The 15,679-nt window shown below is 41.6% G+C and overlaps 1 protein-coding gene across 3 annotated transcripts in view; it reads right to left on the bottom strand.

The window, feature by feature from the left end:
* The window catches only part of COL14A1 (collagen type XIV alpha 1 chain), a 127,587-nt gene extending 120,572 nt beyond the window's left edge, over positions 1-7,015 (bottom strand). For 2 of the 3 annotated variants that reach the window (XM_082753150.1, XM_082753148.1), the window contains exon 1: positions 3,239-3,452. In XM_082753150.1, coding sequence (XP_082609276.1) covers positions 3,239-3,422 — 184 coding nt within the window. In that variant the 5' untranslated portion in view covers positions 3,423-3,452. Of the gene's footprint in view, positions 1-3,238; positions 3,453-6,898 lie in introns of those variants that run through there. The other variant, XM_082753149.1, reaches the window with a different exon arrangement.
* Between the last annotated feature and the right edge of the window lie 8,664 nt (positions 7,016-15,679).

The following is a 15,679-nucleotide window of genomic DNA, read 5'->3' as shown; positions in this document are numbered from 1 at the left end:
TGTTCAAAATGCTACAAATTTCACTGGGATTAAGTGGTAAATTTGTACAGGGATTAAGAGGCAGAACTGAGAGCTATCGTAACCAAAAAAACATGGACTGACAAAAAAAAAAAAATCACATCTTAGAATTTCAGAGTTTTTCTCTGCCATCTTCCTCCTTCCCCTGTCACTCCATCTGACTTCAAACTTAATTTCTGAAAGCATTTTCTAACAAAGAAGCATAGTCCTGGCCTAATCACCATCACCAACTAGGTAAATTCCAGGAGCCCCTAAAAAACAATCACAGATCTTACAAGCAAAGAAGGACACAGTCACCAGAAGTTGTTCTCTTTACTACAGTTATAATGTGAAAAACTAGAAAAGTTGTGCCAGAATAGTCTTTACATAACTAGTCAATCTTCACTGGATACTTTTTGCATCAAAAGTGACAGCACAGGGGAATGGACATTCCTACACAGCAATTAACCATAAGGAAAAAAAGAATTTTTCATCAGACAGATACTCAACTGTGTCTTAGTTGTGCAAAGACTAATGCTCTGGCATAGAAAAGTACATATAATAACTAAGGAAGTTAAAAATCTAACACTTGAACAGACAACAAAGTATTGATGGGAATTACTACACATTCACCAACCTGAAGAGGGTATCTTTATTTCTTTGGACCTTTTTTGGCTGTGGAACAAAATCTCACTTCTTGCAGAAAGGGAAAAAAATTAATCCAAGCTGAGTCAGTTAACTGATAAAAATCAGTAGCTAAAGCTTGTTAAGTGGTTCTACAGGAATGCAAAAGTGAATGGCCATCAGCAACATTAGAGCAGTCACCCAAAAGAACAGTAAAGACAACTTCAAGGCTTCGGTTTGTGGAACCAGATAGATCAGCACTCCAAATACATTATTCTCACGGACAAATGGGGAAAGAGTGTTTTGAACTGTTTGGTGTTTTAATGGAAAGGAAAAATACTGATAAACTGTATACCTGCAGCTGTCTCAAAGGCATCCAATACTCTAAAATTGGATATTAACTAAACCTTGTGGCTTCCAATGTACTTTTGTCTTAAGAAAAGAACTGAACAAGTTAATATGCATTGCAATTACATTAGTAACACATGGAAAGTATTGCTACACGAGGACAAGTTTCCATCTTTAAATATAGAAGGAAAATACTTAAAAATAAGTCACTTTATGAACAAATGGAAATTTCTACAGTAGTTTTCTTGCCCAGCACTTTTTTGTGTGCTATGTAGGAACTGAAGTAGATGAAAACCGGATTTTTTTGTTGCTGTTGTTTAAGTGACATTATGTTGGATAAGGAATAAGCAGCAGTGAGGAAAGAATAACTGTTGTTGAGTAAAAACTGAATGGTGTTTTGGTCTATAAGACATTCGAGCAATAAACAAGATAAAACCACGTAGCTCGGCGCAGATAACTCCTCGGTTGAAAGAAATCAGTTGTAGCTTCAGGCATGTTCACTTCAGTCTCCCAAACATTTTCTCCTTTCCAAGAAGTCACATTGCACACCTTGAACTGAGCATTTTTGCCAAAGGAAGGAAACACAAGCTGGAACTAAATCCAGCTCTTCCTACACCTCGACAGAGTGTACAACTTTGTAAAACAGACAAATTTTGTTAGTGCTGTATAAAATTGTAGACAGTTGGCCAGCCGCATGAAGAGTTTACTGCAAGGGGTGGCAACCTTATGAAAGTATTTGAGAAGCATCTTACTAATTCAAGTGTAGCAAGAGATATTTTTATTCTGTGAAAAGAGATTCACATCACCTCTTTCAGTAACAGCACAGTCACGTTAGGCCAAGGCAACAGTCCACTTAGCTTAGTATCTAGCTGCTGACAGCATGCAGTAGCTGATGCTTGCTGAAAGAGTGTAAGAACAAGGGAAGTATTGTTCTTTATTCAGCAAGTACACCAACTCTAGCTTGCTGCTGGTGTGTTGACTGTGGAAAAACTCTCTCTGACCTTCTTCTCATTGTATTAATAGTTTGAGAGTTTTCTCCCTTACAAATGACAGATTAAATCAAAGCTTAAAAAAAAAAAAAAAAGTAGGGGGGAAGAGTACACTTTTCCAAGTGCATGGAATTGCATACAACTGTGGATGAACCTCTCTCCCCAGTCCTGCTGTGCAAATCTTAACCATATGTAGTAGGACTGAACTGCACAGACAGGGGACTGACCATATGCTTTGCTTTATTGGCTCATTAAGTCACAAACATTCTGGCCCTCGTTTCTGACCAGAACTGATGTGTTGAACATTGGGAACACGTATTTCTTTGTTCACCTCACATCACCCACAGTAAGTATTGCTGCTAACTTGTGTCCCTAAGTTCTGGGAGAGCCTTGTGAAACACTTGCAGATGCCCAAACGTCCAAGCCAAGATGCTTCCCCAGCACTTGAGTGCCACGCGGACTGGACAGCGCGGCTGCTCGCTTTTACAAGTCAGAAAGCCTCACGTTGACACCAGTCTGAATGTGCTCATGAATAATGCATTACACAAGAGCCTTTAGAAGAGCCCCAGGATCACATTCTGCTTCCAGTTATGCCTAGGCAACCTCATATCAAAGGGATTAAATAAACATAATGTTGAGAAAAATGTCCTTCTTCAGGAATCATAAAAACTTGCTGGCATTTTTCCTCCCTCCTTCCCCAAGCAGTATGATAAATTTCCTCGAGAATCATACCACTGTCCATCTGATCCAGCAAGTATGTAAGCTTAACAATCTCAGCAGGATTTTTTAATATCCACAAAGGAGATTAAAAGAAAAAAAACCTGCAGAAGTAGTCTGTGACATTTACCAGTACTGTGTAATACTGTATGATCTAAGTGTTACATGAGCTACTGTTCCAACAAAGAAAAAACAGTATATTCCATACAAGCTTAATACCAAGGCTGGTACTTCAAACTTCCTTGATTACATAGGGGGCAATCACAGCAATTTCTAATCAGTACTTTCAGGTAAATAAAAGTAAAAAATGTCCTGTAAAATTCATTTTGAGACACCTGAACTTGCAAAAAGAATGATTTATGCTATTTTAAATACATGGTTCAAAAAGCACACATGAGCATGTAGTTCTTCGCTCCCAGAAATCAACAACAAAACTGCATCATTTCAGTAATACTGGGTCAGCAACCTAGTATGAGGAAAGTAACAGTTGCATTTGGAATAAGTCTATTTCTGCACATCAGAGTGATCTAGTGAAAAACTCCATCTTCTTACTTAGCACGTACCTTGGCCCTGGGCGTCACTGATTGAGTAAGCTGCAACAGCTAAAAATGCCAAGAGGACGCAGCTCTGTACCTCATACCAACAAGGCATCTTTTTTCCCTTGATGAACAGAGTATCAGCGAGCCTGAAAACACACAGAACAGAAATATTTATTAAATTTGTAAATCTAAAGTAAACACTTTTCATTAAAGTGTGAGCAAAATCTGGATTCCATTGGAAAAAAAAAAAAAAACTACTAGGAGTTTGCCATGGACATCAGTGGAGCTAAGATTTCATCCTGGAAGCAGTTTATAAACAAACCATATTTTAGTTGAGAAGGACAAAGAAGCACGTTCAAGGCTCTGAACAGTTCTAGAAATTGGTCCCATGTAACCAGAAGAGTATTAATTATTGCATAGCATACATCAGCATTGGAAGTAGAGTTTGCTATGCATAACAAGGCAAAATGGGTATCTCTACAGAATCCAGCATTGCAAACACCTTACCAAGGCACCTGTGGTAGAGAATTCTGAATCTCTAGATAAAGTAGGACTGTAACTGCTATCTACTTTATATCTAGAAAGAATCCAAAAAGGGATATTAAGTCATTTATTTCATGACTCTGCAATTAAAATTAAATGAGAAGTGTCCTGCAAGCCTACCATAAAACATCAAATATGCATACTTCATCTCCCCAGTGAACTCATTCACTGGTCAGTTCAACTGAGCAATTTTGCACATCAGCTGTCAAAAAAGGCAAAATTTGTTCTGAGGAAATGCAAGTCCTCCTCTCAACATCCTCTGTTTCCTATTTTTATCTTATTGAGCTTATTCTGAGCTCTCTGTTGTACTATCTGGCACAGTGACTGAAGCAAACAAGTCAAAGGCATACAGGGTATCAGCTAAGTACTAATTTTATCTGTGGGCAATTCCATGGTCAAAAACATCTAACTTAATCCATTAGAAGCATCAGAACTTCAGAGTGCAGCACTGTATGAACACTGAAGGCAGTTCTAGGTGAGCTGACAGGGTTACCAGAAGCAACTCAGGTGCCAAAGTTCAAGTTCCAGGTGGGGTAGTTTATCTGCCCAAGATACTAGGTTAAAAACAGTACAAAATTCTTTATCTGGACTTGGCTATTAATAATGGCCAGTAGAGTTACTCAACGTACATAGAAGCACCTCTCAAGACTCATCATCTTCATGACATCATGCTTTTAAATGTTTACCTATCACTCAACTTTACTGCACTAGTTTTGGTCAATTTTCTGGGCTAGGAAGAAGAATTTTTGCTGCCCTCTCCTGTTAGTATTTTACTGGAGAATTAATTTTGTTAAAGACAGCATTTGAAGGTTTACATATTTCTGCTTTGCAAGTCCCTCCCCTTTACCTTCCATGTCATTTTCTCTAATATCCACAGGATACCACCACTTAATTTACCTTTCCTGTTTTCAGTGTCTTCTGAGGAAGGCGTAATGCAAATGGTCCAGCCACTATCTAATAATACAAAAGGCAGACTGACGTACCTCATTGAACAGATGAGAGGATAACCCTACATCTCCTTCTCTCTTGTAAAAGGTATTTACAATTTGCCATAGTTATCCCAGTCCTTGGTGTTTCTAATGTCACAAACCCCAATCACGGATATTTAATATTCCACCTCAAAATATACAGGTGGCTTCATCATTTGAGGTTCTATCCCCACAGAAAGTTACCTAAGTTTCAGTCAAATTATCAACAAGTTTCACTCTACTCAGATACACATTTTGAATCCACCTCTTACAGCATGGATCTCTCAAGACAGAGAGAAATATCTAACAACAAAACCATGCATCCAAAACTGAGGTATAGCTATGCCCAGATCTTAGGGTGCATCCTCCAGATAGAATTCAAAAACCCAAGCCAAGTGCCCAGGCTTTCTAATACACAAACATAAGGAGTCGAGCATCCAAGGACTGGATCCAGATGAGCCAGCATCAGCAGGCAGTTGCCTAGTGACAGGCAACAGGGAAAACAAAGAAAGCTAAGTCCTGAACAGCATCCCTTGTGCAACTTCGTGTATCAAAGTTTCTCCTCACCTCAGGAATACAACCTGAAGCATTGTCCTCTTCAAAGGACAATACACGACTCATTCTTCACTTCAGTCACCACTAGGTGTGAGTTTCTTTCCATATAATAACCCAGATATTAAAATAACCACTCACAGTGGTCGCTCAGCTCCCCGTTTGCTAGTTTTGATATAAACCCTCCTCCCAGATAAGGGCTATAAATACTAACTGACACGCAATGCTGTGTAGGAACACTCTCACCCGCTCATTTTAGAGAGCAGCAATCACACGAAGAAGGTATGATTTATTGACAGAAACATAACTGATACAGGATAAAACACAGCCTAGGCACAAGCTGACTTCTGCAAAGACCAGCACCTCAGGGTTTGCTCCAGGAGGAAAGGCACACAGAGGCAACCACGAGTCTGCAGCCACCTTGTGGCTGACACCATCAGGGAATCAGAAAAGCCACCCCATTCCCCCTGCTTTTTATGTATTTCTCCACTATTTGGTGGAACAGCTCTCCAACTGAATATCTCTGGCAGCAGAGACCCAGCTCCAGGCTCCCCTTCCACACCAAGAGCCCAGCCGATGAGCCGACCCCTGCTGCTCCACAGGCACTCGCTGCTGTGGTGGCCTCGTCTCCTGTCCCAGAAAGGGGAAGGTTTACACACTGTAGGCTGCCCGCAGCATCCACACAAGCCACCTTCTCCTGGGAGAAGGACCTGCCTTTGAGGCACCCCAAACTTGTTATATGGCCACCCTGCTCCAGGCAAGACTTGCCAGAGGAGCGCCGTGTTTCTGGGTGCCAGTTAAACTCAACCAAGGAGCAGAGCCCAAGAGGCTCAGCCGAGGAACAGATCTCGAGGACCAAGGAGCTCAGCCCTGAGGAAACCTACCCAAAGCTGCAGCGCCTTCACACACCTGGCCAGCTGTAACATCTCCCACTGCAGTGCTTAGAGCCACCCTGCCACAACGCAGCCTCAGTGAGGCACCAAAGGATTTATAACCCATATCGTGGTGGCTTATTAGGGTGCAGTGTGACCCAAGTTTCTCAGATCGACTTCCCACAGGGAGGAGTGGGAGCAGCCCCAGGGCAGCAGAGGGCTCTCGGGGGGCACCCCGCTTCTCACAGCACCCTCAGCAGTGCCCGTTTTAAGGCGACATTTCCCCTTTTCTGTTCAAAAAGGGGGGCAGTTGTCCCCACCGAGTTGGGGAGGGGGGACGGGACCCCCAGGGGACCCGGGCGAAGTCCCCTCAGCGCCCACCGGGACGGGGGAACCGGGGGGAAGAGACCTCCCTGGGGCCGCTGAGGGAGGATGTGCCCAGCCGGACCCTCAACTTTAAGTGCGTTTTCTTTTAATAAATTCTAATTATCCTTAAAAGTACGGCTTCTGCAGTTTTTAAGGAGCTTCCCCTCAGGCTCGACACTTCTGTCCCCTGCACCCAACAGCCTCGCCCGCTCCCTGCGGCTCCGCTCCGGTCCCCACCGCCCTTCCCCGGGGCTGTCCCCACAGGTGGCTGCGGGACACCCCCCACCCTGTGCCCGGTGAAGCTGTTCTGGGCTCAGAGCCCCCCGGGGCCTCGGAGCCAGCCCCTGCCCGCCTCTCCCCATCCCTCCCGGGGCAGCACCGACCTGGGCGGGCAGCGGCGGGCGGCCGGGGCTGGGGCTGGGGGTGCTGCTGCGCCGCGCCGCTCCCCTCCGGCTGCTCTTCCCCTCGCAGCGCCGCATCCGACGAGGAGGGAGGGCAGGGAGAGGAGGCGGGCAGTTATAGAGCTGAAGGTGGAAAGAAGGGGGGAAAAGAGGCGAGCACCGGGCCCGCCGGCCAGCCCCCGCCCCCGGGCCCCTGCGCTGCGGCGGGAGGGTGCGGCCAGGTGCGGGAGGGGCCGGGCTGCGCCTCGCCTCACGGCACCCCGCTTCTCCCCTCACAGCACCCCGGTTCTCTGGTGTACCCCACTTCTCCTGTCAGCATCATGACCCTCTAGTGCAGCCCACTTCTCCTGTAAGCACCCCACTTCTCTGGGGCACACCAGTTCTCCTGTCAGCACCCCACTTCTTCTGTCATCACCCTGCTTCTCTGGAGCACCCCCCCGCTTCTCCTGTCAGCACCCCCTTTCTCCTGTCAGCACCCCACTTCTCTGCCGCACCCCCATTCTTCTGACAGCACCCTGGTGCACCCCACTTCTCTGGTGCACCCCCCTTCTCCTGGTCCTGCTCCCTCTTAACTCCCTCTCCTCCTCCCACAGTTGCTTGTTCGCTTCGTTATCAATGATTTAGAAGGTGCCTGCCCCACAGTGTGGCTAGGAATGCTATTCCCCCAGTGCTGGTTATTGCACTGATGGATGATTAATCAGGGAAATATTTATAATAAAGTGTTCCAGTGCTTGTCTGCCTTGGCATAAACCTTGATTAAAAGCGCTGTAGTACACGTGTGCATTTTTGCCATCTATGTAGACACAGCAATGGGGAAGAGGAACTGCAGAACCTGCATTCATACACAAATTTGGTTTACCTCACAGTATACCCTACTGAATTTACAATTAAGGCTACTACTCATGAAGTTTGTAAGTCCCTAGAATTTAAGAGGAGAGTGAAAATACTCATTTCAATGTGCCTGATCATCTGTATAAAATTACAAATGAAATCACTGAAGGACTGCAGCTAAGAAACAAGAGGCAGAAGTGAAAAGAGAGACGTGCATTGCTTTGTTCACATAAGTAGGACTCCTTTTGAAGTAAGGGGAACACCGTAAGTCTCAGGGAGGCGACTGTGTCTAAACTCCATAAAGCAGGACCATCTGTGGCTGGGTAGGGTTCCCAGTCCTGCAGACTCTTGTCCAAAGTCACCTTGCACAGACATCTTTCTATGGAAACTACAGAAGTGTGTAAGCTTTAAAGATACTTTAAGTCCTGTTGTTTCATATAGCAAATGTTAAAAAGCATTCCTAGATGTTGTTCTGCGGTACTGCCAGGTGTGTGCAATGGCTAATGCTTTGTACCAGCCAAGAAGAGAGTAGCTTACAGGGCAATGATTCCTCTGAAGCCATAAAATGTTCAGCTCATTGATGCTAAATGTGACACATTTTATACCTTTTCAGTCCCTAATTTATGTACTTAGCTAAATAATAGTCATCAGAAGACAAGGACGTAGATGGATAAGTCTGTTTGCAATACCCTTGAAGACTTTGTAAAAGCAGGGAGATAAATCAGCCTAATCCATGACTGCGTGCTGGCTCGTGTATTTCAGGGCATGACAAGGAACAGCCTGCCAAAGGGAGAGTCTGGCTCCCTCTCTCCCTCTCTGTCTTTTTTTTTTTTTTTTTTTTTTTTTTTCCTTCCATGTATTTGTACTGTAGTATGCAAAGTGCATGAGCACCATCCTGTGGCTCCATCTAGCCAGGGAGCTACACTGAAAAGTCCTAGATTTCACTGACCAGCAAGTAGATTCTGAACACACTGCAGCCTTCACATGAATTAATAATCTAATTTTGACTCAGCAATTTGCATCAGGAACTAAATTAATATTTTACATTTTTGCAAAGTATGTGCTTTCAAGGGTAACTCTGCTGATTTTTCTTGTATCAGTTTAATTTTCCTGATTTACAATATTATTTTTTACACCATTTGTTCACCTTGTAGAGTATATCCTGCTTGTTACCATTGAGCTTTACTCAGCTTGCTCTGGAAAGCACCATAGAACTCCTTGCACAATTATAAGGAAGAGCTCATGTTTTTCAAAAGTTAAAGCTAAACATTAAAGTATAATACTTCTTTGAAAGAGCTCATATATGCTGCACATCTGGAAATATATTAAGAAATACAGTAAGATCACAGTGGTGACATTTGCGCAATATTAATGTGCAAATGATTTACCTATATTTCCTTCTTGTCTTCTTTTTGGAAAAAAAAAAAAAAAAAAAAAAAGTTTCAGAAGAAATTTACTACCCATGGCTCGGTGCCATGGATTTACTTTTCACTGTTTTGACTTGGCCAAGCCTTTGTGATTTCAAAAAGAGCAACAAGAATTAATAGCTGCTGTGTTTTAAAAGTATACAAACCAACAAGAGAATGACCATCCTTTGCTAGGCTAGTATAGATTCCACAAAATTTATATCAGTAGGATTACTTGGGAATTATATTGAAAACACAGCTGGAAACAATTCCACTAATCCAACTCAAGTGCAAAAAAGATCATAATTAACACAGACTGGTGAGCTCAGAGTGAACTGGACTGAGTAATTGTACAAGTGAACCAAGTAATGAATCACTGTCAGCAGAATTTGTGGGATCTAAACAGAAACCAATATAATAGATATCTTTGGTGGCTGCAGGGAAGAATTACTTTAATTAATGATCCTCTGTTTTTTAGAATATATTCTGCCTTTTAGGATTTACTTAGAATGTTTCTCTGATTTTTTTCCAGTATAGCAATGAATGCAATATTCATTGCAGTGCTTTCTTTTTTTCTTTCTTTTTTTTTTTTTTTTTTCCACAAGACTTTCAGAAAATGAGAATGTCAAGTTTCAAGGACATTTTAAAATTGCAAATAATTGAAGCCTGATTAGGTCTTGTATTCTTTTATTACAATGACATTGTAAAAGGTGAGTAGTGTTTTTACCTCCTAAACTCATCTATCTTACAAAGAAATGTTCATTCTAAGATGTCCTCTCCCCTCCATTAACCAAAAACTCATCACACTCGGTGTTGACTATAGAACATGTATTTTTGTGACTAGAGCCATTCTCTAGGTCTAACAAAAATTCCTAGAGTTTTGTTTTTCTGTTAATAGGACGAAAGAACACAAAGACAGAGATAATACTGGAAGTAAAGCACAGTTGAATTTTCCTTTAAATTTTGGCAGTTCTAACTAAATAAGGTGGTACATACAATGCTCTTTGGAAGGTGCTTTTGCCAAGATCAGTCTGTCAACACTTGAAATAATTAAGTGATTTATGGAATCATATGCTGAGAGATCTGAAAAGGACTCAGGACTGTATTCTTCCCAAATTAAAAAAAAAAAAAAAAAAAAAAAAAGAAAAAAGAAAAAGTAATAAAAAATGTAATTGTGATACACTATCTTACCATATTAGCCATGCTTGCTTCCTCAAGTTTCTTGTCTTTAGTAGCTGAGACAATTTCATCACTATTTTGTGATATAAATATGCAGTGAAATGACTTCTGAAAAGGCTAGCTCTGTTTTGTGAAATATTTTTTCTATTGACTGTTTTTACACAACAGCTGTTTCTCTGCTATCAACCTCACAAATGTGGCATTTTACAGCTCTGTTTTCAGGCAGAAACTATCACAGAAGTCCAGCTTTCCTTCATTATTGGTTGGCACATCTGATGAGTCATTTTCATTTCCTTGATATTTTTTAGAAGATTTCGGTGCTGTCAGCACTTTGGTGAGCTTCTAGGTTTATTCATCTGAAGTTTATTACACATAATGAGGTAAGTGAAAGGGATATGTAGGAAGTCTGATTGATGACATGGCCATTAAAGTGTAACTTTTCAAGTGTACGGTGGTCCTGTTCCTCCAAATCTGCAAGAAAGGGAGCAAAGCTGGGAAGAAATGAGTACAGAGGTACAGAAAAATAAAAATATTTTTCAGCCATACATTTTTCTGTCTGTCTCTCAGTATGAGGATTCCAGAAAGTAATGGGAAGCATGAAGAGTTTAGTGTTTGGTTATGTTAGTTTTTTATTCTGCATCAAATCAGATCTTTTTTGTTTTATACAGTGAGATTCATCTGTCCTGGGTTACACTTCAACATCTGAGCCAGGTTGCCTGGCCAGTGCTGAGGAACAGCCACATTACCTGTATTAGCCTGGAGATGCGGCCAGGAGCTAAGCTCCCTGAAAAGTGCAGCTTGTGCAGATCCATTCTGGAAAGGAGCTCAGCCACACATTACAGTCTCTGAGCAACAGAGGGGCTGAGTTCTGCCTGTTGAGAAACTAGAGTCCCACCTGCTAATTCCCACACCCATAGCTTCCTCACAGCAACAGAGAACAGGAGAAGTGACATTATCCTCTCTGACGTACGTATGTGCTCACACAACGGCAGTCCGCTGTACCTCACTGAATAGGGAGGGTTCATGTGTGTTCGTTCTCCTTCAGAGCACAAGGAGAAGGATGTTTGAAGGAAGAGTTTCCCAGTGTCCTGCTGAGCAATGCTCTGGACCCGTGAACATTACACAGGATCACAAAATCCTTGCAGCTGGAAGATCCTGAGATCATCTAGTCCAACCACGGTCAGCTAGAGCAGGTTGACCAGGGCTATATCAAGTTGAGTTTTGAGTATCTCTAAGAATGGAGACTTTATAGCATCTCTGAGCAACCTATTTCAGTGTTTAATCACTGACATAGGTTGTTTTTTGTTTTGTTTCTTTTCTTTTTTTTTTTTTTTTTAAGTGTTTACTTGTGTTGAGGTAGAATTTGCTGGCTCATGGTCAGCTTGGTGCCTAACAGGACCCCTGGCAAAGCTACTTTCCACACACTTGACCACCAGCACAAGCTGGTGCCTGAGTTTATTCCTCCCCAGAGGCAGGACTTTGTGCCTCCCTTTGCTGAATTTCATGAAGTTCCTGTTTGGCCATTTCTCCAGCCTGTCAAGGTCCCTCTGAATGGCAACACAGCCCTCTGGTATACCAACTATTTCTCCCTGTTGTGTATCTTCTGCAAACTTCAAGATGCGCTCTCCACAGCCAACCAGTTCATTAATAAAGATTTTAAACAGATTAGCTCCAATACCAGTCCCTGGGGTACATCACTACTGGCTGGCCTCCACCTGGACTTCATGCTGCTGTTCACAACCCTCTGAGCCCAGCAGTCCAGCCAGTTTCAATTCACATCCCTGTCCACATATCTAGCCCATACTTCATCAATGTGTCTACAAGGACATTACAGGAGATGTGTCAGAAGCACAGCTAAAGTAAAAGTAACCATCATTGCAGCCAAAATGCAAGATCCATAATCACTGCTCCCATCTGCTCCTGGGCTGCATGCTGAGACTTGATCATCAACCAGCCTGAGATGGGCAGATCCTGGGATGCTGCCAGAACCGAGGCAGGGGCATGCAGAGGGAAGAAGACAGAGCAGACTTTGTGGTCCTTGGATCTACCACCAGCTGGAAATAAAGCACAAGTATGGCTGGCAAAGGCAAGCATGGATTTCTTTCCACTGGGCAATGCTGTGGTGCAGATTAAGTTGCAGCCCACCAGCAGCACAATCTGGCACAGCGAGCGAGGGGTTCACCGTGTCTTAATGAATAAGCAGAAGACCTACAGATTCTGGCTGTCTGTGCCAAAAGTAATTTTCTTTGGAATGAAATCCAGGCTGGAATGGATATTTAAGCCCAGTAGGAGCTGGAAGCAATACCATTGTGGTCTCTGTAATATATACCTTGAGTTATGAATACAGGAGATGTCTGCAATAAGAATTCCTTTCCAAATGGCATGCATCATAAGCTATTACCTGAAAGAAGCAGAGCTTCTCGTCTATGCCCTGCTGAGCTCTTGCCTGAGCTCCTACCCGGTGTACTGCCGAATGCTACAATTACACCTCTGCAGGCTGGTTCCGTCTGCTGTAAGCACTTCTCTGGTACACGCATCCACAAGAGTAAAATTCTTAACAAGAGCCAGATTTGTTAAATGCTGCTGATTTTGGTTTTCCATCTTGCTTATTAATTAATTTATTAACGATGATTAGTTGATATATTAGTATAATTGGTTATTATTAACATCAATAATTTTAATTCATTTGAAACTACGAGTTTTCTCTTTTTTTAATTTGCAATTTTTAGAGAAAAACAAAAACAAAAACAAAAACCTCTGTTCATAAGACTCCAAAAAATAATTACTGAGTTGTCTCCTAGAATAATATCACGTGATAGCACACTGTTATGTTTTGCAGCTAAGCAAACACCCGAACAAAACTCTCCTTTAAGGCAGAAGTTTATGTTGCTCACAAATTTTATTCATCAAAAATTTTGTTCCATTGTAAACCATTGTCTCTGTTTTTTTCTGCTGCTTCTGTTTTGAGGGATTTAAAGTGTATGAAAAAAGAATCAGAATTGAGTGCTTTGTTCCTCTACACATATTTAAGAATTACAACTGGAATATTCAAGAACAAACTTGGTTTTCCCATATTTATTTAAGCGAATGCTAAACATAAAAAGTTAGCTTTCCACAAATAAAATATTGAATTGACCTTAACAGAAATTTTATGAAAGCACAGTGCTACTGTTCTGTAGTTGCTAAAGAAAAAGCCATTAGACTTTAAAAAAAAAAAATGTAGCCTGTGTTTCAGAGTAATTTTATAGAAAATGGAGGAAACCAAGAGAAATATTAATAGTTTAACTTGTTTAATAGTTTAACTTTTTGAAAACAGCTCAGTGAAATTGCCCCCACTCAAATACTCACTGAAGAGATTCAGTATGCCTTCCACTTTAATATGTCAGGGGCATTTAAGCAGCTGAAATAACTGTCGGTTAATTAGTCTAATAAATGTCAACACTCAATATCTGTATACTGGAAATCTCACTTTAGCAGGTATGAAGAGGTGACAGTTTCAACTTTTTTTTTTTTTTTTTTTTTTTTTTTTTTTTTCCAGTCATGAAGCAGTAACAGATGGGGGCAGTCTTGGACAAAAATCTCTTTTGTGCATTTACAAACCTCTATCTTGCTAGCTTCTGAGCATCCAAATTCAGGCACTGTGTCTGTTAAAAGAGACCACTTCAACAGCCTCCGTTTTTGATCTTTATTTAGTGGTGAAGACCTGTATCACTCAGCTTCAGAGCAAAAGGGCTCCACTCAGCCAAAGGCAATTCGTAGAATGCTTCCCCTCACAGGAAAAGGTTTCTATTAAAAAAAATAATAATAAAAATTAAAAAATAAAACCATTGCACAACTTTTCAGGACTAAGCATCATCTGATCACTGGAAATTTAGTCTTGCATACACAGAGCCCTGTTTAACAGCAGCTGCTGAACCCAACCCTCAGCTCCCTCTGGAAGCAGCAGAGATTTCCACGCTCTTGACAAGATCTAAGAAGGAAGATGCAGGACAGATTCCTCCCCGTCTGGAAGGTGGCACCACGCGACAGGCTCAGGGTTACTGCCAGCATCGCTGAGAGGTGCCTGCACCCTGCAGCTGCTGTCAGTGAGCTCTCCTAAGGCTGCCATAACCATTTGTTGTCTCAAGATTTGTGGAGAATTGCTCGGATAAAGACAAGAATTAGGCACAGTTTGGGTTCTGCCCTGCACGTGCTCGCAGAACTAATTCTCTGTGTTGTGTGTGCACTCAGGAAGTGTTTGGACACTGCCCATTGAACACGATCTAAGGGCCTTAAATATGAAACCAAAAATAAGAGGAAACTACACAGGAGGAAAGCAAGCTTCTGTTACTTGCCTTAAACAAATAGCCAGGAGTAATTGTGCTCCAAAGCAATTGATCTGATGGCTTAAAGAATCACAGGGTATTGTGACAAAGATTGTGAAAGCTGAAAAAAAAAAAAAAAAAAAAAAAAAGGAGAGGCAGTAGTTTCCTACCACAAAAAAGCAGATAACATCTTGAAAGATTTGGGGTTAACCTTTTTTTTTTTTTTTTTTTTTTTTTTTTCCCTCACTTTGAATGCTCAGAGGTCATATTTTGTGCACTCGTGCAAGTTTTGCAGCATCTGGATCTTTCACTAGATAAGCTGAACATCACCTCAGTCCACGTACTACACAAAAACAAGGTGTAAATAGGACATTCAGCCACACTCCACAAATCTTGCAACTTCATTTTCCACTACTCGCTCATTTATTCATTTAACTGCAGTGACTGACGTTTCATGTCAGGCTTTTTGACAAAGTACTGTAATCAGCATGTGATCTTGGTGGTTTGTTTTTCTTTTTTCTTTTTTCTTTTTTCTTTTTTCTTTTTTCTTTTTTCTTTTTTCTTTCCTGTTTTCTTTAGATCATCCATTGGGGTCTGGTTGCAACCTTTAATTTACTGATGGCATCCTTCATAAATACTGGTTTAACCATTCTTGTAATATTGGCGCTGCTCACAGTAATATTCTTTATCTTAGAGTTCACAGAAAAAAAGCTTGTCCCTGTCCTGTTTAAATTAACACTGTGCTTAAGGTAAGACAGTTTGCAACAGGGCTAGCAGGAAAATAAAGCCTTGAAGAGCACAAGGTTTCTTACAGTGTGATTGTCAGAGGCACTATTTGAATAGCAAAAGTTCTTCACAAGCACAAACAAAACCTCTGTCCCAAGGCTTGCAGACTTGGAACATTGGCCACTAATCAAGTATTTTCCCTCATTCAGGCAAAATTCAGTCCTTTCTACAACAGTCAAGCATTTTGTAGAAATTTATCATGTCTCAAGGTTGCAACATATTTCTGTGTATCACAGAAATATGAACAGAGAAAAAAA

The sequence above is a fragment of the Aythya marila genome, assembly GCF_965140915.1.
Source record: "Aythya marila genome assembly, chromosome: 2".
Lineage (NCBI taxonomy): Eukaryota > Metazoa > Chordata > Aves > Anseriformes > Anatidae > Aythya > Aythya marila.
This window is presented reverse-complemented; position numbering and strand designations above follow the sequence as displayed.